Source organism: Monopterus albus, unplaced genomic scaffold (assembly GCF_001952655.1).
Source record: "Monopterus albus unplaced genomic scaffold, M_albus_1.0 scaffold45.1, whole genome shotgun sequence".
Classification (NCBI taxonomy): Eukaryota; Metazoa; Chordata; class Actinopteri; order Synbranchiformes; family Synbranchidae; genus Monopterus; species Monopterus albus.
In genome coordinates this window covers 1,348,069-1,374,575 of record NW_018127925.1, presented here as the reverse complement: position 1 = coordinate 1,374,575, position 26,507 = coordinate 1,348,069, and the positions used below count along the sequence as shown (strand labels likewise).

The window sequence follows — 26,507 nt, the reverse complement described above, 5'->3', positions numbered from 1 at the left end:
TTTGGTTACACACTGATGAGGGGCAGGTTTGGCTTTCCTTGGAAAGGTTCTCTGTGGAACAAAAACAGACATGTTTACATTGCCAGAAGAAGCAACAGCAGTTTGGCATAAACAGCAGAAGAGCAGAGCAGTAAACATGACCCGAAAATATTGCTGTAGAAAAAATCAAGTGGACTTAGATTTCTAGCTCGAGGTCCAGTTGACTTTTTTCTAAGTTTTTTCAGTTTACTATGACCTGGATGACTGAGAATCTGCACAGACATTGCTGTGGAAAGTACAGCAGTACAGATGAACCATTCACTGTGAAGTGTAAAAACATCACACAGATAAGAGCAGAAACACTGAGTAAAAACATTGCACTTAAAGGATGAATATTTTAGTACTGGATCTTATTTTAGTTCCTTCACTTATACATGATATAGTATATTCATCGTTGAGGCCTGGGAACGCAGCAGCATTTCATAGAAGAAGTCGGTGATGAGACCTCTTCTACCCAAATCCTAGATTATCCAAATCCCACAGTCTGTTGTAAAGATTCCACTTCCTGCTTCAGCTATATACAGTATAATCCTGCATCTCCTGACCTGCTGTAACTGTAGCCGTGCAAATGTGCGACAAGCTTTGGCTCTTTCACTTCAGTTTTACCTCCAAATGCTATAGTTCAGAGAGCTGGCCAGGGGAGGTCTGAGGTGTAGCTCTGCAGTGTGATGAATAACCTGCTTCTCTGTTAAATGACACAGTGTTTCATTATTTTTAATTATTTATTCATTCGTTATTTGTGAAACTGCCACTCGGACTAACAAGTCTCTAGATGCGTCTCAGCATGAGCGCTAACCAAGGAGCTCCGAGGCCACTTTTATTGCTTTCACTGAAGTGATTAAGTTAAAGTGGCTCTTAACATTTGTGAATGAACACACCACCTGTGTAATAGGAAGGTGTGTAGCATCATTGATAAGACTCTGCAGTGTATGAAAAAATAAAAGTTCAAAAATTGTAATAATTTGGCAGAATATTACTGTAAAATTAGGGAGAATAACCATCTTTTTTTTTAAAAAGTGTCATTTTTTGTAATTTATGTAATTTTAAATGAAATCTTTATTTATTTAAAATCTATTTTATCTATTTTAAAGATTTACTAAAGTTTTTTTCACATTAAAAGATACTAACCTTTAGAGCCCAGGGATTTTCTTTTATAAAAATTCTAAAACAAATAAATATATTTACAAAACATACTGATAATTTTAGAATATAGAAAGTAATGTTAGCGAATCTTAACTGTAATTTCACAGGAGTCAGATATAGATGCAGCTGCTGATGCCATTTTGAACCGAACAGGTAAGACAGCCTGTAGGACTGGCTTTGTTTGGGGGTAGACACTGTCTTCAGTGCTGATCTTCATTATGATTAGCATCTTTTTTATTATTATGAAAAATATTAACCATGACTTACTTTAATATATATTACAGGCCCACAGTCCGTTTCCACCATGAATGTGTTCATACTGTAAAGAAAAAACAAACTGAACATTTTTAGCTCTCATAAAATGCGTGCTGGGAAGTCCGCTAGTTCAGATTGTGAAACAGTATACTTTAGTAATTTTATTAATATGCGCATGTATTTTGGAAACAGGAAAAATATGTCAAATCTTTAAAAGAAATTCTGTAAAACTACAGGTTTTTTTTTTACAGTGTAGAGCCTGACTGCTTCCTGAGAACGAGGTATAACAGGATTTCTAGTGTTATGTCTTTGAGCATTCTGTATTATCCTTTTTGTATCCTGGGTCTTATTTTCTGTGTGGAAATTGCATTTATATTCACGTCCTGTTATCTTTGATCATTATTTTAATTCTAAAATGTAGTTTGACTCACCAGCTTATAGGAATTCAAAATAATTCTCCTTTCCGTCTTTGCATTTATATTATCACAGCTTTAGAAATGTGCATGAAACTGAAAACATACTGAAAATGAAACAGAAAAACATCTTATAACTATTTATATATTTTTAGTCCAGCTCTGAAAGCTCCAGCTGTGCTGCAGCCTCTCTGCAGCGCTGCACTGTCCTGCCCTCAGTACACCTCCCTCTGCTTGGCAGCCACTGCCCCGGCACTTCGTCCCAAAGGACTGAGCTTTTGCTTTGTTAGCAAATTCTTTATACGTCCAGTGTGCATCTACTGATGATGTGACAAAATGAAAAGTGGGATTTCTAATAATAAATGTACTGTTTTGTAACGTTACTTATTCATTAACCTGCACATTTTCATGTATACACACACACACACCTGTTAAGAGACTCTATGTGACAGTGACAGTAGCTTTGTTCTCGAGGACGTCACAAAACCTGCAGCCTCCCTGTGCTGCCTCCATCTGTTCCTCTACACCCTGACTCGTGTCTGCAGGACCAGCAGTACTGCCACTGTCATGAGAAAGCTCATCTCTTGTTTCATGATTGATACACAGTGAGTGTTTTTAAGTCCAAAAAAGCTGCAACAAAAGACTGAAGTAAACAGATGATAGTGAGATCACGAAGCAGAATGGAAGGTGATCATTTATTTGTGAGCTATCATCTGCGCCATAGTTTGCCTTAATGCAGCGTTTTGCTCAGTAACAGACAACGTGAAGGGCAACGGTGACTCAGCTGTTTCTACCTGCAGATGAGCTCTGCCTGGAAACAGAAGCAGCAGAGGATGGAGCCAGTGTGTCAGATTGCAATGTATAGCCTCAACACCAAACTCTTACAGTGCTGATGGTTCAGTAACGATGAGATGAAATTGAGAAGATAGTGAAGATTCCCAGAGGTGTTATTATGGATGCTAATCAGCTCAGCTTTGATAAATAATCACAACAAAGGAGCCTTGATACACAAACAAAGCTGGACAGTTTGATTAGCGTATGGCAGAGCTGAGACATGAGTCTGTTGACTGACAGAAAACTAATCAGCTAGTTTGATTATCTGTTCAGCGTGAATCATTTTGTAATGTCAGACATCGGCTGGTCTGAGTTTCTAGAATAGAAACCTTTGTCATACATGATATTAAACTGAATATTTTGGGCTGTCAAATGAAACAAGCAGTATCCATGCATCACCGTGGGCTCTGGGACATTATAACAAGTATTTTTCACAATTTACATTTTATAGACAAAGCTATTAATTTAAAAAAATCAGCTGTTGATGATAATAATACCTGATAATGGAAACAAGTATCTGATGATGATTAGTTTATTTATGAAACATGACACTATAAGTCACAGAGGTCAGGGTCAGGTTGTCTGAGGATGTTGGGATCAACCCCAGCAGTCAGCTGCTGACCTTCGCAGACACCGGTCTGATGATAACTGACTCCTCTGATTTGTCTGAGGCAGCTGGACAGTTTGTTTCTGTTGCAGCCTGAATGAGATTTCTTGGTGTACCAAGAAATGGTTACACTTCACCTCATGAGATGTTGTCTCACTTGAATCTCTCCTTTAGAAACAAAGCACCTCTGGGCTCACATGAGGAGGTCAGGACATCATAGATGGCGAATAATAGAACATTTGATTTGAGGTACCAGAATTTTTAAATGTGCCAAATGGGAATGTTCACAAGAGTCTTCATGAGGTTTAAAAGGAAGAAATAAGCTGCGATGAGGTAGGTGTGACTGCCATGTGATGTCACAGGGTCAGGTCTGCTCCCATCAGACAGACAGAAGACAGGAAGTAGTGGATAAAGAAGCGTGACCCCTCTGTGCATCTGTGTAGCTGCACTGAGAGAGGAAGTAGAGGAAGGGAGAGACGCAGTACAGAGAGAGCGTGTCACTGATGGTTGTGACAGCGAGGCTGTGAGGCTGGTTAATGCGAGAGTCTCTGACATCTGTCTCCTGACTGTCAAAACTAGACCCTCGCTCCCTCGAGTGACATGTCAGCAAAGGACAAACGCAGCGAGAAGCGACCGCTAAACAGACAGTAAGTGAACCTGTGAATGGTTATTGAGGTTATTCTCTGATGCTGTTCAGAGTAAATCTTTACTTACACTTGGGTAAAAACAATCTCAACCTGAGCTTTTGACCACATCACATGGTCTTCCTCAGCAAACGGGGCTGTAACTGTACAAGCTTTTTGTTACTCTGAGTGCATGAAGGACACTTTGTCCATGTTAATTTAATGTATTTTAGTTTGTCAGTTTGTGCAGTCGCCTGTAACTAACAATTATTTTTCTAACCAATTGATCTGCCAGCAGTTTTGTTCAGTATTTAATGTACAGTGAAACAAAACAGTCAAAAATGCCTGTTACATGGTCCTAGTTCACAGGGTAACATCATTCTGTCACATTTTGTTGAAGTAACAATCCAAAACCCAGAAACATTCTGTTTCCTCTGTTGAACTTCACCTAGGCATACAGTATGTTAAAGCATGACCTATTGACCTACTGTAATGTGGAAGATCAAGATTATGATGTAATGAACCTATTAATCGACTAATCACTGAAGCTCAGCTATTGAACTTAACAGGGAATAGAAAGGAAAGGAGGGTTTGATTCACTGCTTTGCAAAAAGTAAAAACCAATTTATTTGTGCTGTAATGCTTAAGGTGGAGTAAATGTAATGAACAACTTCATCATTCAGGGTTTAAAATGCACAGGAAGATCAAGATTATGATGTAATGAACATATTAATCGACTAATCACTGAACCTCAGTAAAGATGATTGCCATTATTGATACATTTCCCAGTTAATTTATTGATAAATCAGTGAATCAATTGGTCTATCAGTTTTCTTAAGGTTATATCTTCTTATTGGCCTTCTTTTTTTTGGGTCTGACCACATAGGACAGGAGGGTTTGATTCACTGCTTTGCAAAAAGTAAAAACCAATTTATTTGTGCTGTAATGCTTAAGGTGGAGTAAATGTAATGAACAACTTCATCATTCAGGGTTTAAAATGCACAGATTCACTGCCTCCATTCACACCTGCAGCATCTAGTATTAAACGAGACCTGTCGGAGGGATGTATTTACTGAAATGCAGTTTAGCCGACTTATTCATTTCTCTTTAAAGTGTCTCTCACTTCCCTAAATATACAACACACATCAGTCCACAGTCACACTTCTGTCTCCAAATGAATTTACATTTGTTATTGACTTCCCTTTTTGCAAAGCAGTGAATCAAACCCTCCTGTCCTGTGTGGGACTGACCTCGTCTGTGTGGTGTGGACTGTTGTCATGGAACATTTCTGATCTGTTAAGAACAGCCAGACATCACAGGTTTTAACTAAACCTGTGTGTGTTTTTGTGGATCAGAAAACTCAAGGATGAGTTGTCACTGCGCTCCTCCAGTAACGGAGATGGTAACGGAGTAACGGAGAACAGTTTAAGAAACTTTTGAGCAAGCAGAACACAAACTTGCAGAAATGTGACATCTCAGGGAGGATTTGTTGGATTTTAATAGATTTTTCACACCTTTGAAACAAGTCTGAGTGCGGCCCAAAGGTTCAGGTTTAGGTTAGTGTAAAGAGGTGTGGTTATGCATTTATTTGTAATAATAATAATAATAATAATAATAATAATACTTCATTTGTATAGCACGTTACAACTCAGAAGGAGCCCAAAGCGCTTCACAGAAAAACATATATTAGGAGCATAAAACCGGCTACATAAGCAATAAAACCAGGAACAATATAAAAGCACACAATATAAGATCAAACGCTAATGGGAGACCATATCAAGGTATGAATGTGAGACAACAGACTAAAAGCCATCGACATGATGCCACTGAAGCCCGTAATGGTTTAGGTTAGGGTGTCTGAGCTAGTGAATGCATTATGTCAGTAAGTATTTTCACAACCACAGAAAGACACGACTCTGTGTGTGTGTGTGTGTGTGTGTGTGTGTGTGTGTGTGTGGTAAAGTAGATAAACATACTATCTGGCACTGTCAGGCTGTTGGAGAGGAAAACTCATTTGTTCATCTCACAGGATGTCTAGTTTTCCATCTGTTATTCCAAAGAAGCCAGAAATGACATTGTGCTTATACATACTACGATAAGTGTGTGTTTATTTATGTGCATGTAAATGTGGACATATAAAGGAAATTTTTCCATACAAAGTTATATTTAAACATACCGGTACCACATTCTAGTAAAGCAGCGGTTATAAAGGGTTTAAATGCTGCAGGTAATGGTGTAATCATTGTTACTATTATTAACCTTTCTAACAGCGTTGACGCTGCTGCTTTGGTGATGTTGGATTAAATTTTCATTTTTTTGAGCTGTTTTTAAGATCCTGATCCTCCTCACTGGAACATCCCAGGGTTCAAACCTACTGAAAACATCGGCAGAGAGGACAAAGGAGTTTTTCTGTGTGTTGGGGCGTTTTCATTAATCACCTGTACCTGACCTCTCACCTTTGGCTCATTCTAACAGTCCTTTAATCACACTTTGAAAATTCAATTTTGTCACTTTTACATGAAGTCCAGATTAACTCCTGAATGTGGTTAAAGAAGGAGAGATTAGCGCCCTTTCTAGTTAATGAGTCTTGTCATTTTCATATTTGACCTTGATCCTAAAAAATACAGTTTTTGCCATGCTGCACACACACTGTCTTTGAACATTTAGTTTGGCCGGTGTAAAAACCATGAAGGACCGGTGTGGTTTGTTTATGTGTGAGACACCGAAGCAGACCAGCCACACCTGTCTGATGGTTGATCTGAACATGAATTCAAATGCTAAACTACTATTTAATTCATCAGTTGACTGTGAACATTAAAATTCACATCAGGTATCATGAAGTGCTAACAGTGTCCAGGCAGCTCGTGGGTCCATTGACATCACCAAAGTTGCCCAATCACTGAGTTACATCTCAGTCCATATAATGTCATACATATAGCTCTATGTAAAATGGCAGTGTGAACACAAAACAGATGAGAACTAAAAGGAAATAATGCTAAGTCTTTCTCCTTCACCCAGAGCTACTACTATTTTCACTTGCAGTCATTTTAGGTGTTTTTTTTATATAAAGCATGCCAAGGCTAGACTCCAGTACTTTGGAGTTTTGACGTATAAGTTCAAACTTCTAAGTTCTAACCTGAGACAATATCAGAACTTAATAAAGTGTACCGAATACCAGTCCAGACTAAAATTACAACAGCTTTCAGCCTGGCTCAAAATCTGAAAAATCAAATCAAAAATACTGTAGATGGCAGGCATTGCATTCTGGGATATGTGGCTGCCACAAATACACACACGTCATCTCCTGAGGCATCCTCAATAAAATGGGCAGATCAGAAACCTTTCTTGTTTTTTGATGTGTACTTGGCTGGTTGGGGACTTTGAATTGAAACAGTACTTGGGTTGTGACTGAAGTTCACAAGAACACAAGTACAGAGAAGAATGCACATTGAAAGAGAGCCTTTGACTTGCTGAAGCAGGAAAAGCACAAGTGTAAATAATCACATTAATGATGGCTTCATTACAACAAAGAGGCTTTTTCATTATAGGAACCAACCAAAATGTGTGGTCCCAAGTATCACTGGTTTTGCATTTGTTTCCACTATGCTGCGCCAGCTCTGGAGGTGCATTCTGGGAGCTAAATTTTGGCACATCTCAGTAGGTAGTACTAAAATCAAGTACCATGGCCAGGAGGGGGGAGAGGGTGCGTGCACATAGAGCAGTCACCAGTGATTGGTTAAATTTTCCCGTCTTCACACCTCAAACATTGTTATTACAAGCACCATGTATAAACATGAAGCTGACTGTGTGTGCGAGAGGGGAGCAGCCCCTCCTTCCTCAAAACAGAGACCGACAGAGAGAGAATACAGTGGAAAAAACAAAGCAGGGCAGTCTGCGTCAACCCTGCAGGCTATGTTTGGTGATGGTTAAGGGAAGTATGGGGTGTACCGCTCATTAGGTTCCAATAGTAGAAAAGCAGCACAAGCGTTCCAGTGAGTAACAGCCCTGGACCTGGCTCACCTCAATGGAAAACCCATACTTCATGTATTAGTACCCCCTGTTCATGTTTAAGGCTGGACTTTGGGAAATAGATTGTTCTACAAAAGAGATGTGATCATGAATAGGAGCTTAGCTGTCTTACCCGGATTCTGCTAAACACTCATCAGGGTTCCTATAGAGCTTGCTGAAGCCTTTTATCATTTCCCCTTAGCAGAACAAGTGAGAAGCCCCCAGACTGACTGTGCTGACAGTAGGTCAGTCTGAGAGGCTTAACAGTCACAAAAAGATCTGCTGCCATGCACATCATTTACTCTTAATCCCAGGGCCCATGTGTACCAGATGAATAGAGACTGTCTAACTTTAACTAGTTAGTCCATTATTATGGATTATCTGCCCTGGGCAGAATACAGTAAAGTTAATGCCGTATGTGGTGGTTTTCAGTCTGTTCGTGGTTTTGTGATTCTCTGAGATAGTCCTTGTGATCTTTTAACTGATGTCTAAATATTAACTTCATACAGAGGGGTCCCAGGGGTCCTCTGAGAATAAACCTCAAGCACATAACAAAACTTTTGTAAGTCTCCACATGTTTTCTTTTTTCCTTCTGTTAATACCTGCATTGGATAGCTGGTAAACTCTCCATCGGTTTGTCAGGGGAACAGAGTAACGCTTGATTGAGTGAGAAACCATCACTAGAGAGTGTGTGTGTATAGGGGGTGTAACAGGAAGCGATGAGGTAATGCCTCTTTTTATGTGATGCTGACATCATTGCTGTGGCATTCTTTGTTGCCATGGAGAAGGAGGCGGAGAGGACGGGGGGTGATGAAATGGGGGGCACAGAAAGGGAACTAGGGAACAAGATGAATGTGTCTCAAATGGGCCAAAATGGGGTTTTTTTCTATCTTTTATCTCTTTTTATTTGTGACAATGTGCATTTGTAACAGGGCGAAACTGTGGGAACCAAGCGGGACGTTAGTTTCTTATGTTGTCTTTGTGTCTGTGTCTTTGTCCGACCTGAGATGTGACAGTGTCCTTGTTATTTGCAGGGAAGGTGATCTCTCTTTTTACATCACTCATATATCTCGTAGTATATTTCATCCATTGTTTTGTCTTTGTACCAGTTTTTAGTTTTAGCTTTTTGATGGCAACCAGCTGACTTCCACAGACAAGTCACTTCTTCTGTTTAACTCCAACAACAGTATGTCACTATCCTTTAGAATCTCCCAGAACATGCTGATCTTTTCATATGACCAGACAATGAGTGAATGATTATATGTGACCACACAGCTGTTGAGTGCGGAGGTGCTGATTTTTAATCTGAGGTGTAATGAACAAACATCTTAAATATTTTCAGCCAGTTAAGTAGATTTGTTTATGACGATATTGACTTGCCACGCAGGTAAGTTTTCCCCTGTGTAGGTTTGGTGATCCTCTTTTAGGTTTCTGGGAAATCTCAGAACTATCACCAGTGGAAATCTTGGCTCAGTACCAGGAATCCCAGTCTATTTACGTCTCCTGAGGGGGAAGAGGGGCTCTCCCCCAGACAGTCTGCCATTTCCTCAGCTTGACTTTCACCCGTCTGTGTCTGTGAATGTTTGTCTGCAGATGTGTGTGTGTCCCAACGCCCCCTTGTCTCTTTCCTAGAGGTTGTATTTTCTCTTTGTCTATGAGGATTTCAGTAACAAGAGCTGAGCACGCTGGCAAATTCATAGTAGAAGTATTTGTTTCGGTCGACATCTGACTCAATATACGTTTCACGTTTAAATGTCTAGTTTTTCCTGATTTTTCTAGAAGACTGGATTGATCGTTGTATTGGTTTATTGATCAGAAGTACTCAGTGCATTTCTGCTGTCTGTGCAGATAGGAAGGAAAATGGATGTCTTTCTCAGCTTGAGGGAGATGATGTAGGATTTAATAATTAATGAGAAGACACATGTGTGCATTGTATGAGTGTGTGTGTGTGTGTGCCTGTGCCTTTGCATTGCTTACATTATGGAGACCGAAACCTGTTAACACACTCACATTGTGGGGACTTGGCCATCCTTGTGGGGACCAGCTTCTGGTCTGATTCTGGAAATCACTGAATTTTAGGGGTGTAACATGGTTTGAGGTTAGGAAATGAATGTAAGTCAATGTAAAGTCCCCACAAGAAATGAAAATGCAGTGTGTGTGTGTGTGTGTGTGTGTGTGTGTGTGTGTGTGTGTGTGTGTGCGTTTGATACGGTAGGTGTGGCTCCTTGTAAATCTTTCAGCTTTGCATGTCAGTTAGTGCCGATCGTCTTCCACACCTCTACCAGAACACACACCTTTTCCTTTTGACCCCTCCTGCTTCCTGTACTAGTGTCAGTCTCCACATCATTTAATAACCTGTGGCTAAATGAACACACCCACACATACGCACATCATAAAACGCTGACCATAACTGGATGGTCAGTAAAATTGGTGTACGAGTCAGAGTGTGGCTTTATTTTACTGCGAGGCGTTTGAGGGTTCATCCTTAAAGGCTGAGCTGAGTGTTGGCATGTACAGTAGTCACTTCACATATTGCTCTGTTCAGATTAGGAAAGCAAAAGTAGTGAAAAGCTGACGAGTATTCATTAATTCCATGTGAGGATTTGCTGCTTTTCATTGTCTTACTACTGAACAAGGGATTTTAACACCTGGCTGTGGGCTGTGGGCGGGGAAACATGGAAACCATTAGCCCTAATAAATATTTAATTATCTATCCGCATGTCATTTTCAAGTGTGTGCGTTTCTCTGTGACTTTTACCTAATTCATTTTGACAAACAGGCCTGCAGCCTTCAATGACTATTTTTGTTCTTCATTAATCCGCTGATGATTTCCTGTTTTAACTAATGAATTGTTTGAGCCCAAAACCCAAAGAAATTTAATTTACTATCATTTATGAAAAGCAGCATTTTATTTTGGAGGCTTAAACCAGAAAATGTCTGACATTTTTGCTTAAAATATGACTGAAACTCTAAATTGATGAACAAAATTATTATCAATAATAATAACAATGAATTGCTTTAGCTTTAGTTTAAACCCACAAAACAGTAATGTAACACTGTTCATGTCTTTATCTATCCGTTGTGTATTGTATGCTCTTTGGTTACACACAGTATGTCAGTGTAGTTGAGACGTGTTTCTAATTTGCTGACGCACCTTAAGTCACCACGTCTCCTTCAATATGTTTACGTTTTCATCCCTTTCAGCAGCTCAGTGTCTTGGGGATTTGATTCCCTTCATTCACTCAGACCTCAGCTCATTCACTTCAGCAGGGACAAATTAATCAAGTATTGACCTAGGTCAGGCAGTCAGCATGATAAATGCAGAGTCGGTCAGAAACATGATAGTTCATGGGATTTTCTAATAATACATATGGATGGTAGCAAACTGATAAAGAACAGCACACAGATCCCATCATTTCAAAAATGTGCTTATACTTTATCTGTTTTCTTCACATGTCAACCTACTATTAATATTTAATACTGATTTTAAATAGTTTTTAACCTCAGGTAGATTTATTTAAGTTTTCATGTTCACATATTGAGGCAACAACCTTTTTTTCCCCTGCGACCCCTAAAATAAAAAAAGAAAATCTACTTGCAGTCCCTCAACAAACAAAAAATACCCGTCTCTGATGGTGTTTCCCTTCTCTGATGGGCTAAATCTATCAGAAATGGTTTTATTTGCTGCGTCACAGATATTAGTTATCTCAAAAACCCTTCAGGTTTGCCTTGTAAACCTTAGAGGGTTCCCAGTCTCCTGGTCTGGGAAGCACTGACCTAAAGACAAAAGAGTTTGACTAACACTATAAAAATTAGCCTTCACACCTTCAGCAAATGTTCAGCCAGAGTCGGGATTTGGTGGAAGTGAGAGGCCGGGTAAAAGGCTGCCTTATTTTGACCTGGAGAAGGAATTTATTTGCCTCTCTGGCACTTTTAGCTAATTCCCTCAGGCATGAGCAGATGGGGGGACAGTTTCAAATTTACTACGTGCCCTCCCTTGTCTCCTCTGTCATTGGTTGTTTCCTGACCCTCTGGGAATCCAGCTGGGTTTCATGGTGTCTGAAATCTGCTCTGCTTCCTCTCAGTTGTTCATGCTGGTTATTTATGTCTGAGGATCTTGGGCAGCCTTTACTTGTTTTGTTATTTGTTATTGTTACATGTTATTTGCCTTTTATTGTCTTATTACTTTTTCATTTTAATATGGCTTTTTCCATACATTCTCTTAAAGATGCTTCTTTTCTTTCTCTGATCTTGAACAATATTATTGGTTGCTTTGCAAAGAGCACATTCTGTATAGTTTCCTTTTATTTTATTTTATTTTATTTTATTTTTGAAGGTGAGAGACTGATTTTCAGACCTAGAATCCAGAGTTTTGGACACTGGTAATCCTCTTACACAGCCATTCCAATGCACACACATTGTCAGCCACACAAAAATGCCCTAATGTGAGCACATACACACACATTAACTCACTAACTGCAGTCTTGGAATAAACATTCATTTATTCATTTTCACTGTGGTGATGTTTTCTGCTTCATCCATGGAAAGTCTTGCAGTGTAACTGAGCATCCCTGTGTGGCTCCTCTGCTTCTGAGATAAGGTTCTTGTCCTGAAGGCAGAAATTTGGCGTCTCCATCTGGGAGCCACTAATGTATTCACTCATATCTTTAATACTCCGCTGCCACTCCCATCTCTGCTCGGAGAGAATTTTCTATGATGGAGCTGAAGCTTAGCGCATTAAAATAACTCCAGCCTGGCTGTGTGTGTACGGAGTGCATTCAGACTTGTGCACCTGTGTGTATCACACGTTGTGTGTGTGTCTGTGTGTTTGTGCACAGTAACAGGCAGTTTTTGAGTGGCAGAGAGCCGAGACAGCTGAGATCCTCCTGGCTCTGTGCTGCGGACGTCCTTTGAAAGCCTTGACCCACTTCCAGTTGTCATCCCCCCCGCTCACCCAAACACACTGCATACTGAAGTAACTCTGCCACAATCTGCTGAGCTGCAGTGAAGCTATGCATGCAGACACAGGGGAAGGTTGGGTGTGTCTCTCTAATAAATAAATTGTATGTGGTGCATGGTTATGTGTGCATGCATGTGTGTAGCTGCATGTGCAGGCTCACAGTAGCTGCAAGGTCTTGGGAAAAGCCATAGAGAGTTGCTGCTTAATGAATCATTTTCTCTTTGTTACTTTACCAACCAGCCACAGCATGTTTAACTCCACAGTGAGCAGGACCGCTGTAAGACTGCTACAGAGACAGAGGGCAGCACTGTGAGATACAGAACTGTGTGGATTCGGGTAAAATTTGAACCGTTGCGCAACAGTTCTGCAGCAGACTGATGTGTGTAGAGCTGCAAGCAATGATTATTTCATTACAGGTGAATCTGCTGATGCTTTGCTACATTAATGAATCAGTCGTGGTCCATTGAATGTCAGACAGTAGTGAAGAATCCTCATCACAATTTCCTAAAGGTCAATATGACGACTTTAAATGTCCAGCTTAATGTCCCAAACCCACATATATGGAATTTGTTTAAGACAAAGAAAAGCAGAAAATACTCAAAAATAAGAAGTTGGAAACTTCAGTTAATTATTATCAAAATTATTGCTCATTCATTTTCTGTCGACTGTTTCGACACTTGGTATGTGTATAAAATGACACTAGGACAAACTGCAGTATGCATCATGACCACTATATTATTTCACTATATTATTAACTTTTTTATGTATGTGACATGTTGTTTTGGACACACACACACACATCCAATATTACTTTTTGATTGGCCTGGATTTAAGAGCACGAACTCAACAACAATTTTTAACATTTACTGTTTCCTGATGATACAGATTTGTATTTGAAGGTTGAACCTGGTCTTAATATGTCACTATGGTTGTGATCCTGTAGAGTCCAGGTCAGACCTATTCTATACTACATTTCACAATGGCCTCTCCATTTAGTTTAATTAATTTGTGATGGCTGATCGGTGAATATTGTTAAGGCCCACTGATTAAATCAGAAAAGCGGCTTTTATAATACAAGTATACCTGATGAATGCCAGATATGTTGGCTGGACAGAACACAATGCATTACTGAAAATTGGTCAGGACAGAATAGGGGGTTAAATAGCCAGAATGTGAGACACCAAGAACTCAGCAATGTCACTGAAATGAAGAAATTAAAATTGAGTGGCAGTGGAAACAGCGGGAAATTGGAATGAGACGAGGAACAAAGTGAAGGATTCTACTCCAGTCATTGAAGCCATATGCACTTTTTTGTATTTTCAAAGCAAACAGGCCTGGTTTTAAGCCCCCGTGTGCGGGGATAGGCCAGACAGCTGGCTGATGGGAGTGAAGCTCCACTGGAAAGGACTGGCTGTTAGTCATGAATGTTAGACACAGAGATTCAGACAGATTACAAACAAGCACAAGCCTGCAAGCACGTAAGCAGTGTGTTCACTCCCTAATGCATTAATGTGTATAGGCATACGCAAGGGGATTAACACATACTTTGATTTATGGCCGCACACAGAGCAAATGTGCGTACTTATATGAAGACAGTGTTTACAGTCCAGTTATAATTTGATGTGTGCCGATAGAGATACACTGTCTAATCAATAGGAAACAGACGTCAGTGACCTTTCTAAACCAGCTGCCACCTGGTTTATAGAAGTCCATTTTATCACCTGATGCGTTCAACAGAAGCCCCTGAGTACGATGACACTGATATCATCTCCTCTGCTCTGAAGTCATTCTTACGCTCTGTCATCACTTACCAGGAAATACCCTCCATTCATCTGTTTGTATCATGATTTTGATCATTAAACTAGTGTGTGCATGTGTGTGTGTCGTACGTCCTCCGCACACGCTCTTTGTCACCGTATCATCACCCTCTGTCTGTCTGCATCTCTTTGTCGTCAGCCCTTCACTCTGTCAGTATCAGGCTAACATCACCCTGGACTTTAAGAGCACCCAACTATTGAACTCTGTTGGCAGACAGACCTCACAGAGCTCAACAGACAAACACTTCTGAAGGTGTTTAGTATCAGGCAGTAAGAACAATACAGTACAGTATAGTAAGTAGACTCATGTGGCTGATCATCCAGCTCAGCACTTAAAAGTGATACTGATGTTTACAAATAGAATGAGCCTTCGCGGTTGTATACCTCCGCCAACCAGTCAGATTCATGGGTATGGGACAGAAGTGAGGTCACTGACCTTGACCTTTGACCACTGAAATCTAATCAGTTCATCCTTGAGTCTAAGGATAAAGGATGGACTCAAGGATGAACTTGTGCCAAATTTGAAGAAATTCCTTCAAGATGTTCCTGACATATCGCGTTCACAAGATTTGTGGACAGATGAGTGGACAAACGGACAACCTGAAAACAAAAAGCCTTCGGCTGTGGTTATGGCTTGTGCCAAGGAATAAGAAGGCAAACTGAAGAACACTATGGCCAAATCGCCCTCCTGGGGGAGGTTTCTGACATTTTATACATTGAACAATCAATCCGTTATCAATGAAAACAACTGTCAGATGTATTGACAATGAAAATTACTGTTGGTTGCAGTCTTACAGTAGCACTACACCTTCCTTTGCCCTGTTGGCGATTAAGTAATCAGAAAAGCAAAACACAACCTGCTGCCTTCTATTTAAAAAAACAAACAAACAAACTGAAAAGCTTTTTGAATTTTCATCAGCTTAAATCTTTCTCACTTTTTGTGCAAGGAAATAAAAGCTCCATATTGCCGATGTAACACACTACATTTACTGCCCAACATTTGTGTGTAAATCTGTCCATTCACCCTCAAAAAACATTAGTGAGAGTGACTAGTACTGTATCTAAAATATCAGTTTACTGCTCACTACTGAGTAAACTACTGGGTGCATTAAGTAGGGAGTAATGAATTAGTCAATGCAGGAGTGGTTTCCTATGGCAGCGTTCACTGATGTCTGAGATCTGTTACTAGGAGACGTTGACGCCCACATAGCGTCGGAAATGTGCCTTTAGCAGTTTAAGACATCTGTCGCTTTACGATCAGTGATGTGCTGTTTGTGTAACACTCTGAAAGTGAACACTGCACACAACAACGCTGCATGTTGTTGTAGTGAGCTGCAGTGACGCCATCTTTGTGTTGTTCTCTTTTGCGGTCACTCAGTCAGGGTTGTTTGTTTTGGTGTGAGTTCATTTGTCTGTTTCGCCTCTGCCGGGGTGGCGTAGATCAACAAAGGGACTTATTATCACCATGAAAACTATCATTTGGGGCCTTGCAGGGTGACATTAAGAGGTTTAAAGGATGGTTTATACAGTAGAGTGCAGTACAACATTACGCTCTGTCAACACAGTGACAGCTTGATTTGCAGTGAATGTGCACTTATCTTAATGTTCCTGGAGGGCTGAACTGCTGATTCAGTGACATACTGGTGATACTGGGACCTGTGTTTCAGCTTTTTCTCTTCGGTCAGATGTAGAAATAATAGTAGCCGATTAATGGATGACTATACTGAAAGACCATATTGAACTTTTTCCATTATCAAATATTTGTTGATGATTGTGTTTATTTTAGCATCGCTGTGTTCTAAATTATTAATTGAATATCTTTAGATTATGGAACAAGTTGTGCACTTTACATACACTTACAACTCTGTGATTGGTGTCACTGTTTTTATCTTTAAGACAGTAAATGATCCATGAAAAATCAAAATACAATAATTAGTTGTGAACCTATACTGAAGTTACATTACGATGTGTATAGATCATGTCGTATCATGCATCATTTGCATGTTCCTGACTTTCTCCCCCTGTGAATGAGTCAATGTAGGAGGGCATGTTTGAATTCATACGTGTCATTCCTGGTGACTATTGATCTGAGGGAGTAATGGTGTGATTTTATCTACAAATACCCATTAAAAACTGTTAATGAATTGCTCGACTGCTCAGGCATCTCTTTCCATCTCTGCCTCTCTCAGGTGTTGTGAGTGCAGCGCCTCACTGTCCCACTGGTATTATGAAAAAGAGGGACGGCTCTTCTGCAAGAAGGACTACTGGGCCAAATTTGGGGAGCTGTGCCATGGCTGCAATGACCCAATCACCACCGGCCTCATCATGGTAAGAGGATTCATCTACGGACTCTCATCCTTCATCACCTCCCTGGTTCTTTGTTTGCTGATGAACCTCGTGTTACAGCTGGGACATACACCTGGGCTCAGATGTTTACAGCCTCACTAGTTGGTGTGTGCCAACATGCATACATGCATGCAGGATCTGTGCCAGGCCTGTAACTGACCGTGATGCATCTGGTCATATTGCCTTACAGACCGCCTGGGGAAGTTGGAGCAGTTGCTATGGCACAGGAGAACAGAGGGGCAGAGTAGATGTGGATGCACCACCAGTACATAAACAATAGACTTGGCCTCTGCTGATAAGTGCTGCATCAAAGGAGAGTTGTGTCTATTTACGGAAACACACACATGCAAAGCTGGAAGAAACTATTTAAAGATGAGACAATTAATCGATTAAATCAGAAAATAATCAGTAATCATTTATAATAAAAACTTGTAGTTGGAGCTCTTCTTCTTACCTTAGAGTGAAATCTGTGCATCCTGGGCCCTTAATATACTGTATTTTGATTTTTAGGGTACCTTATTTATGAGGTACCAGGGCTATGCACAGAACTTGTGTGGGTCAGGTGCTCAAGCTAAAAAAAAAAGGGCACCCCTCTCACCAACAATTATTTATTAAAAAGAAAAAGTTACCTTCTGTAGCACATCTTTGAATTAGCACACAAATTTTAAGTCTGTATAAGATTTGAGGCAAAATATTAACATAACCACAATAGGATCAGGGTGAACAGTTAAACCTTCACATGTGAACTTGTAATGTCCCCAGATTATTGTATTGAAATGACAGTTGTCTTGCCAACAACTACCAGTAGATTTTGTGTCACAGGAGGAAGATTAGATCATTTACAGGGCTACAATTTAGAGAATAACGTTTTTTTTACCTGCTGTATTTCTAAGTGGGTATGGTGAGTATAATTTTGCTATCACTGCCTCCATTTCAGGGAAATGAAAAGTCACATTAAACTGTGTTATTGGGGCAACCAGTTAGCCTCTGATTGGAGGCTAAGTGATGGCCACGATGACACTATTTTCTATGAATGTTCGTTTGCCAGAATCTTTACAACAGAGGCACTGATAGCAAAATTAGCAATACTAGCTAATACTATTAATTCATAGCCTAATAGTTACTGTTGTCGGGCATAGTTACAGCATGCTTTTAGTTGACATTTTATGCAATGAGCCACATTGGAAATTGTTGAAAAACTTAAAATATAACATTAAAATTAGAAAAGATTGTCCTGTAAAAAGGGTGCTTACAGTGTCAAGTCAGAGGTTAAAGGACAGGTGCTTGTGCACAACCTGGGGTGTGCATGTACCTGTCAGGTGTTTTGCCACTTTTCAAGTTTGTCTGGAGAGCAACTGAGCAGCTGGACCCTGCTGTGTACTTAACGTACAGTTTCACCACAGGCTTTTTGTATAGACTGGTGGTGTATTTAGAAATGTGGTCAGTGTGTACAGTTCGTCAGTGTTCAACAACAGCAGGATTTACATGTTCTTCTATGCTCGTTCATCACTGGTGAACACAGCAGGTTTTGTTGTGCTCACACTTACCATTTAGCCATGGCAGAAGACGATATGAAAACTACTGTATGTCAGCTGTGTGTGCAAATATGGTAGGCTCAGTTTCATATTCGCCTGTTGCCTTTGCATGATGCTCATTTGACTGAGAAATTTTAAATCTAATTATGAATTTAATAATCATTTGCTGCTGGCTGACTGCAAAAGTACTTTTAAGTGCTTTTTGAAGTGGGATTTAACTTAAATGATCTCACTTTGTTACAGTTGTATGCAATTATTTAACTTCAATTTTGAGATATATAGTTCTACAGAATATGAGAACAGTTAAATTGTTAGCTGAATTTCTTTTTCAAATTAATTTAATGAAGAAAAATGTGGTTGTTACAGTATGTTGAGTGGCGATACCCTGTCTCTAAATCCACCCAGGACCCACATTATTGACTAAATCAATAATTCCCTTGCAGGGGAAGCTGGCTAAAATAAAAAGCCAGGTTTATTCAATGCACATAAACTATCTTCTTTGGTGCATTTGCCTCCAGGTCTCTTAGTGCAGCCAGCAGCTTCTGGCAGGTGCCACGGCCTTTCTCTGCATCTCTGAATGTGTGTGTGTGTTTGTACTTTAATCATTTAACAGTGCATCCAGACAACATGTCATTTGCTGTGCCGTCTCAGTAATGAAACATGCGGGACACTAAAGTAAATTAGGTGGAGAGACAGCTGCACCACCTCTCATCTTCTTCTTCTCTGGGTTATTGCTCCTCTTAAAGTACAAAGACGCTGATAGACCGTCCCTGCAGTTACACTTCAGTAGATTTGAGATCGGTCATGCTTGATTGCCAGAATGGCCAGACAAATTGTATTCGGTGCAGATGTGCTGACCAAGGTCAGCTCCCTACATCTGTGCCACACCCAGGAGGAAGCGGGAGCACACTTTGGTTTTGCACAGTCACTCTGACAGATTAGCAGAGAAGCACAATCCTATTTTTTAAAATTCACTGATGCAACCACACCAAAAAAAAGCTGCTGTCATAGTCAGTGAAAACACCTTAACCTTCATGATGCAGTGATGAGTCAGAGCCTGTAGACAGCTGATGGTCAACCAGAGCAAATAAATGAGTAAGGAGAGAATTTACATTTCATGGGATTTCACTATGTTGGTCTAGTGGACCAGTGTGTTTCCACCAAAGTGCTTGTTGCATTGACTCACAGCAAACGAACTTCCTCAACCCACACTAGACAATCCAGCAAACTCAGCAGCTTCATGCAGCGATTGTGTGGAGGTGAAGATTATTTTGTCAGCAGCTGCTTTCAAAGTCTAGACTGAATCATCAAGCTCAAAGTAATTTTATTGGTTGTCAGAAAACAGAAAATGTTCTGTCTTTGTACATGTGCTTGTAAATCTTTGACAGTAACCACAGCTGCCCTGAGGATGGGGCCGTTGTCCCAATGGCATATGACCTCTTAGACTGTAATACTACATGTATGTGGAGAGGACTCACTTATTTACTACCTCTTACTGAGACTGATTCATTTGCTGAACAACAAGTCCGAGTGACGCGTGCATTTGAATTTTCTCACCTCTTATCCATCTTTTGCTCTGTTCATCCATCAGTAGATGAATCTGCAGTCATCTCCACATTCAGTGTAGCCTCTCTGCAAACAACTGAGGGCTGGGAGCCAGCTGATGGGAGCAGGGCCACACATCGACCGAGGCCTGTTGAGTGTCCAGAGCTCGGGAGAAGCTTTTGGTTTCACGGTTTCTCGTCCGCACTGCATCTTGTGTGCCACAATGTTTGTCTTCAGTTTGCCCTTGTTTCCCTTTGGACTCGGGGGTGAGCTTATTGATGACCAGCAAACCATGAAGGATCTGTTACCATAGCCTTCTCTAATTTAATGATTGGGTGATGTTGTTCAGACACATGTTGTTTGTTGCAGTAGTAATAAATGATTTTTTAAAAATAATAGGAATGATTATGATGCGGATGGGATCAGACTGGTACTCGGTAGCAGCACATGCCTCAAGTTTAGGTGTCAGTGGTTGTTCTCTGTGTCTGTGGTTTTGTTGTGATGCTGTCTAATCACGTTTCCTTTCAGTGCCCAAAACCATTGCAGCACCAAACCTCTGGCTGTTCATCAATCAGATAGCCTTCTTGTTTTGAGATGACCAGTTATGACTTTTCAGTTCCTTGTTTTATCACCATGCTAATGCTTAAAGACAAATGCCAGTCAGTTGGTTATGGTTTTGGTTTTGGCTTTGGCCTGGCTTTGGTACTTTCCTTGCTTCTGCTTTGTGTTTCTGAGATTGCAAACACAAACAGCTGAAGGTGATATCCAAGACATTTCCCTGAAATCAAAATGCTTATGACTCTTTGGAATTTTTTTTAGTGCTAATAAAATTCAGATTGCGTTTTGACTATTAGATAGTGTGCTGTACCGCTCCACCCACCCCATCTGTGCCAGTAAATCTTTTAGTTTCACTCTAGAATAGAACATTATCTTCTACTGGAATGCCACAGTAAACAAATGGTAAAATAAAACAAAGAAAAGGAAAAGAATGAATAAAACCTGGACACAATATACATATTGTGATTAGTAGCAGAGCTGACTTGGGATGAATTCTTTCAGTGAGACTACATTTGAGTGTTTCTTGAAGGTAGTTTCATTCAAAATGTGCTAAAATTTTTTTTATGAATTAACCTGTGTTTTAATTAACTTTAAGGCCTTTTTAATTTAGCTGTTTAACCACTGTATCTGAAGCAGCGCAGCACTGAGAGAGAACAGGTTTGGGTTCAGTGCCTTCTTGTAGTGATTGTACTCTAACTTTATGAGTGGTATATAAATACTGTCCTACACAGAGTTACGTGGTCTCTAAGTGAGAGTGTATGGGATGGACACCAAACCAGTGGAAAGTTCCATATTTACTGTGCACTTGATCAACTCCCACTGGTGTGAGGCAGCTCTGTGTTTGAGTGGGAAACCACCAGTCGTTTGTGTAACCGCCTGATGATTGTTTTGTCCCTAGGTGAAGACTCACATGTGTAATAAGTGTTGGGAAATGGTATTTGTCAAGATCTTGTTTCTGTTCAGGCTGTGAGGTTGTTTTCTTAGCCAGAGGATCAGCTGTCACTAATGATCTCATCAGTGCTCGAGCTGGTGTGAACACAGTGCTCTGTCACAGTGTAGAACTCGTTTTGCGCCAGGCTGAGTTGCCTTTTGATTGAAGAACATCAGGGAGGTTAAAGGTCAGGCTCATGTGCAGAGGAAGGATGCGGCTCAGATATGTTACTTCAAATGTAAGGTTTTATGTTATGATTTGTTTTCTGTTTTTAGTGTTGCAAACAATATCTACATTTTTGAGTCTTGCTGGCAACATAAGTTGACCAATGATCTTCAGCCAAGTGTTTTCACAAGCTTGTTTAGCATTTCCTCTTTCCATAAGGGTAACACTGACGAAAGCAGCAGTCTCTGCAGGCTGAAATCCCCTCGGGGGCGCCGCTGTGGGCTGCTTGGTTTCACTTCTGAGCTGACGTCCACCAGGTTTGACTAAGCTCAACTTTTAGTTTTTATATATAGATGTGGGTTTTTACTTAAGATACAGGATTGTTAATCTCCTGATACTCAGCTAATGAACATAAAGTCACCAATAGCACATTTCACTGCTGGTACCAATTTCTAGTTTGAAACTTTAAAGCCAGGGCTTCTTTATCACAAATTTTGATATGTTTTACAGCTGATGTCCAGTTGTGTTGTTTTCATTTTGTTATGTTAAAAAAACAGCTGTTGATCACTGCGGTAACTAAACAGTCTGATGATTCAGTGTCATTGGAAACACCATTGTAGTTGTACCATCTGCTCTTTGACCTCCTTAGCTGAATGCTGCCTGCACTATGGATTTCTGTGTGTTGTTCAGCTACTGACCTGTTAATATTTGTCTTCAGGCATTGGCTTGTAATGAAAGGAGGGATCAACACTTCTTGGCATGCGGGACATGAACAAAGTGAGACAACAAGAATGAGTGAGGCACAGAAGAGAGTGGAGGGAGGGAGGGAGAGCGGGGGGCAGAGCAGCAAAGATAAAGCCAAGAATGTATGAAGGAGAGGAGAAAAAAGCAGAGGAGCGAGATCACACTGGCAGGTCATAGGTTCTATTCTCAGTACTGATTGCAGACTTGTATTTGATATCTATGACAGATAATACAGTACACCAACATTACACCGAGCAGTACGTGACTATGATGGCCATGTTTTCTTTTCATGTGCTGAAAAGCTACAGGTTGTTGTGTGATCAGTGTGAGGCCAGAGTCAACAGTCTGACAGATGAAGAGCTTACAGCAGTTTAAAGGGGCCGTGGCATGCTTTTCTGTGTTTTCTGACTTATCTACAATGTTATTACAACTGTGAATTATCATTTTAAACGAGACTGAAATCTCAAAAAATGAGATGTACTTATGTTGTTGTACTAATTTACTGAAGCAGCTCGGTTTATACAAGTCTCGCGAACTCTTGCTGGCAAGACTTTTTTTTCAAACTATGTAAAGTCTTGCACAATAGTTTATGGATCTCTTTGAATGGTCATAATCTTCTGGCTGCGCTCGTTCATGTGAGTTTGCCTGTCATCCACCGGTGCCGTATTAAAAGTGGGATTTTTCAACTGCATGTGGTTTTGTGGATATATTTTACCTCCTGCTGCTGCACTGTGACCAGAGGATGTGGAGAAAAATACATGGTCTGATTACTGCATGTCGGGAATGTTCCTGTACAGGGACTTACTGTTTTACCTGACTGGGTCTAACGTGGCATGAATAGAGCGGCTGGAAACCTACAATCATCCTGGGGCGGTGGATGATCAGCTGATCAACGCTGGATCCCCCCGGAGCACAGTACCTGTTTGTTTTGACTGCTTGAGGCCAGTTGATGAGAAGATTCTAATGAGCGTGAGGGATTTGTGGGGGAAAGACACAGCGATCATTAGTTTTATTTACTGACCTTGAAGTTTCCACTACTCAGTGGGACGTAACAGTAAGTTAAGGGAAAAACTAGCTTATTTGTCAGTGTCTTTTGTTCCCCCTGTCAAGATGATTCCCCTGTTCAAAACTCTTTAGCGACCCCCTCAGTGGTTATGGTTAGGATAATGTCAGGATTCAGGTTAGGGAAAACATATCTCAGGAGTTGTGCATGTTCACAAACTAGCCTCTCATTTTTAGGAAGAGGCTCTCTGGTTTTATGGTTCTGTAATAATTACAGACTATTTGGAGTTATGATGGGGGGTAAAGCTAATCTAGAGGTACCCAAGATTAAAGATTAAATGGCTGGAAAAGAGCATGCCATGTCCACTTTAAGGGGAAAGTAGGTGACACACACACAGTCCTAGTCAAAAAATAAGTGAGAAAGAACTGCAGTTTATGAATATAACAGCCACATCCAGTTCACAAATTCCCTTTTTAACTGTGATCAGGACTGGTGCTGGAGCAATTAATAGATTAGTCACTTGGTAGAACGGTTGTTGGTCAAAATGTTTGATAATTAATCTGATGGTTCCCTTATCCATCAAAATCTCCAAAATTCACTGCTTTCACTACATAAAATATAAACATTTTACTAAATGTTTTTATATCATTGTAAGTTAAGTGGCTTTTGGTTTTTGATTGACAGGTCTTAGAAACACATGAGGATTCACACATGCTTCTCTATTTTCTGACATTTTCATTGACTTAAATAATGAGTTTATTGCAACAATAATCTACAGACTTATGATGAAGATAAATATTAATTGTAGTTCTAGTCTGAATATGTTATACTGGTCACAGAATGACCTGAATTGAAAGTGAAGATATGGTGTACAGTGTTGAAACTATACTTTAAAATCTAGTGTGTGTGAAATGTGATTCTAGCATGGGGGGCTTCAACGTGGGGGGTGAGGAATTTACCCGGGGCAGTTGGGGTAGAGGGGGAGGGGTGTGTGCGTGGTTGAAGCAGCCGGTTGGTGTGTGTTCACTAGTGGGCGGGGCCACACGGGAAACGATGAGGTCATAGCAGAACTGAGGAGGAGGCAGGAGGAGTGATTTTGATTCAGAGAACAACTCGGCTGCAAAGGCGAGGACTGCTCTGTGTCCCTCACCTATTGTCTCTTTGCTCGGTTTGTTGTGACGAGGGACTCGACTGCTTCAGTAGAATGAACTAGAACAGCCAGGAGAGACGCCGGCTCTCGCTGACATGGTGGGAGCCTTGTTTTTCTGGAGCTTTTGCTGTCTCAGGCTATGGAGAAGAGATAAGAAGGTGAGGCTGCTGCTCTGGGTTGCTGGGTGTCATACAGGAGCCGACGAGGAGGAGGAGGCGTGGAAGCAGGCAGTCTCAAGTGGCTGGTTGAGATTGTTTTGCCAGGTTGTTTCTGCATGCTCGCTTTCCATCTCTACCGGCTTATGTTTTAAAACGGAAAGTAGAGACGATTCTTCTTCCAATAAAAGTAGGACTCAGAGTGCGTGTGCATTCAGAGGTGGACGCCAGTTGTCATGTCTGATAACTGTCAAAGTTATTTGTGTTTATTCACAGTGAGGAGGCAGGAGGCTGAATACATTACCAGCATTTCTAAAGCAGAGGCCTGTGTAAACTGTGATATTGGACTGTTTGTCCAGGCATTAGTGTGGCCTACTGTCTCCTCTTTCATCTAATTGTATTTGCCTGAATGATGTCTGCTGATACTGTACAGTCTATGAGGGGTTTTAACAATCAGGATTGTGTCCTCTTCTGGCTGTTGGTTTGATTGCATTGCATTGTGTATTTAAACTTAAGAAGTTCCCTTTGACACATGAGCTACATCCAGTTGATGTAGCAGTTGCTTCATGCGCATGTTGTTCAAAACAGTGAAGTAGTTTTCTTAAGCTAAGTGTTGATTCAGTGACATATGGACTATGTTTTTGAGTTTAGTCAGTGCAGAAGGCTTTGGAGTAAAGTTTGTTACATCAGATATGAGGTTAAGCAGAGCGAGATCCCCTATAATTTAGTGGGTACTTTCAGCAGTGTTGATATGAGGTCACTGCTCCACATTTAGCCTTAGCGGAGTGAAGTCAGATGGTCTGACTGGTGTTTATAGCTGTAAAGAAACCAGAGGTTTAGGATGAGGTCCTGCTGCATATAAATATACATGCACTAGTGCACCTGTGTACTGAGGATCTTAAGGCATACCTGATGCATATTGTTCCATAGCACTTCCAAATTCTGTGTTCATGAACTTGACATATATTTTGATTCGTTGTATAGTGTAAGCAGAGGGGTCTAAGGCTAGGGCATTGGCTGTGTACAGCAAGGAACGGCATCCTTTGAGTGCTTTATGTGAGGGCTGCAAAACACCAGATCATTCAGAAATTGGAGAAACTTGTTCATAGTTTCCCAGAGCTGAAGGTGACATCTTGATTTGATTTGATTTATTCTTTCAAGCATGTAAAGACAGTCGATATGTCAACACACATAATTTCACACATATCCACAAATGCTAATCCATTTTCAATTTGCTTATACCTAGTACATGCTTGAATGGAGTAGGAAGAAGTCAGACTTATCCAGTCCTACCCCATGACATCATCTTACATCATTGGTTTGCAAGCAGTATCTCTACATAAATAATTCTCTTCTACACCACACAAGTAACATACTAAAGAATTATTACAAAGTGTTAACATTCATACACCACACCCACAATGTTCCATCTAATTAATCATTAAGCCTGTTCTTGCATATATCTTGATTGACACATACCTTTATATTTATGTTTAAACTCATCAATTCTATTACCATTTTTTATGTCCACACTTAAATTATTCCATAGTTTTACCCCACTTATGGAAATACAAAATCTTTTTTTGGTTGTACGTATAACATGAATTTTTAAATTTAACTGACCCCTTAAATTGTATCCCCCTTCCCTTTCATTAAATAGTTTTTGAATTCCACCA

The 26,507-nt window shown here is 40.4% G+C and overlaps 1 protein-coding gene across 3 annotated transcripts in view; it reads left to right on the top strand.

Annotated features, from left to right (window-relative positions):
• The window catches only part of limk1a (LIM domain kinase 1a), a 49,531-nt gene that overhangs the window by 6,875 nt on the left and 16,149 nt on the right, over window positions 1-26,507 (top strand). The window contains exons 1-2 of one of the 3 annotated variants that reach the window (XM_020600187.1): window positions 3,855-3,938; window positions 16,889-17,027. In XM_020600187.1, coding sequence (XP_020455843.1) covers window positions 3,892-3,938; window positions 16,889-17,027 — 186 coding nt within the window. In that variant the 5' untranslated portion in view covers window positions 3,855-3,891. Of the gene's footprint in view, window positions 1-3,854; window positions 3,939-16,888; window positions 17,028-24,619; window positions 24,835-26,507 lie in introns of those variants that run through there. The other 2 variants (XM_020600186.1, XM_020600188.1) reach the window with 2 other exon arrangements.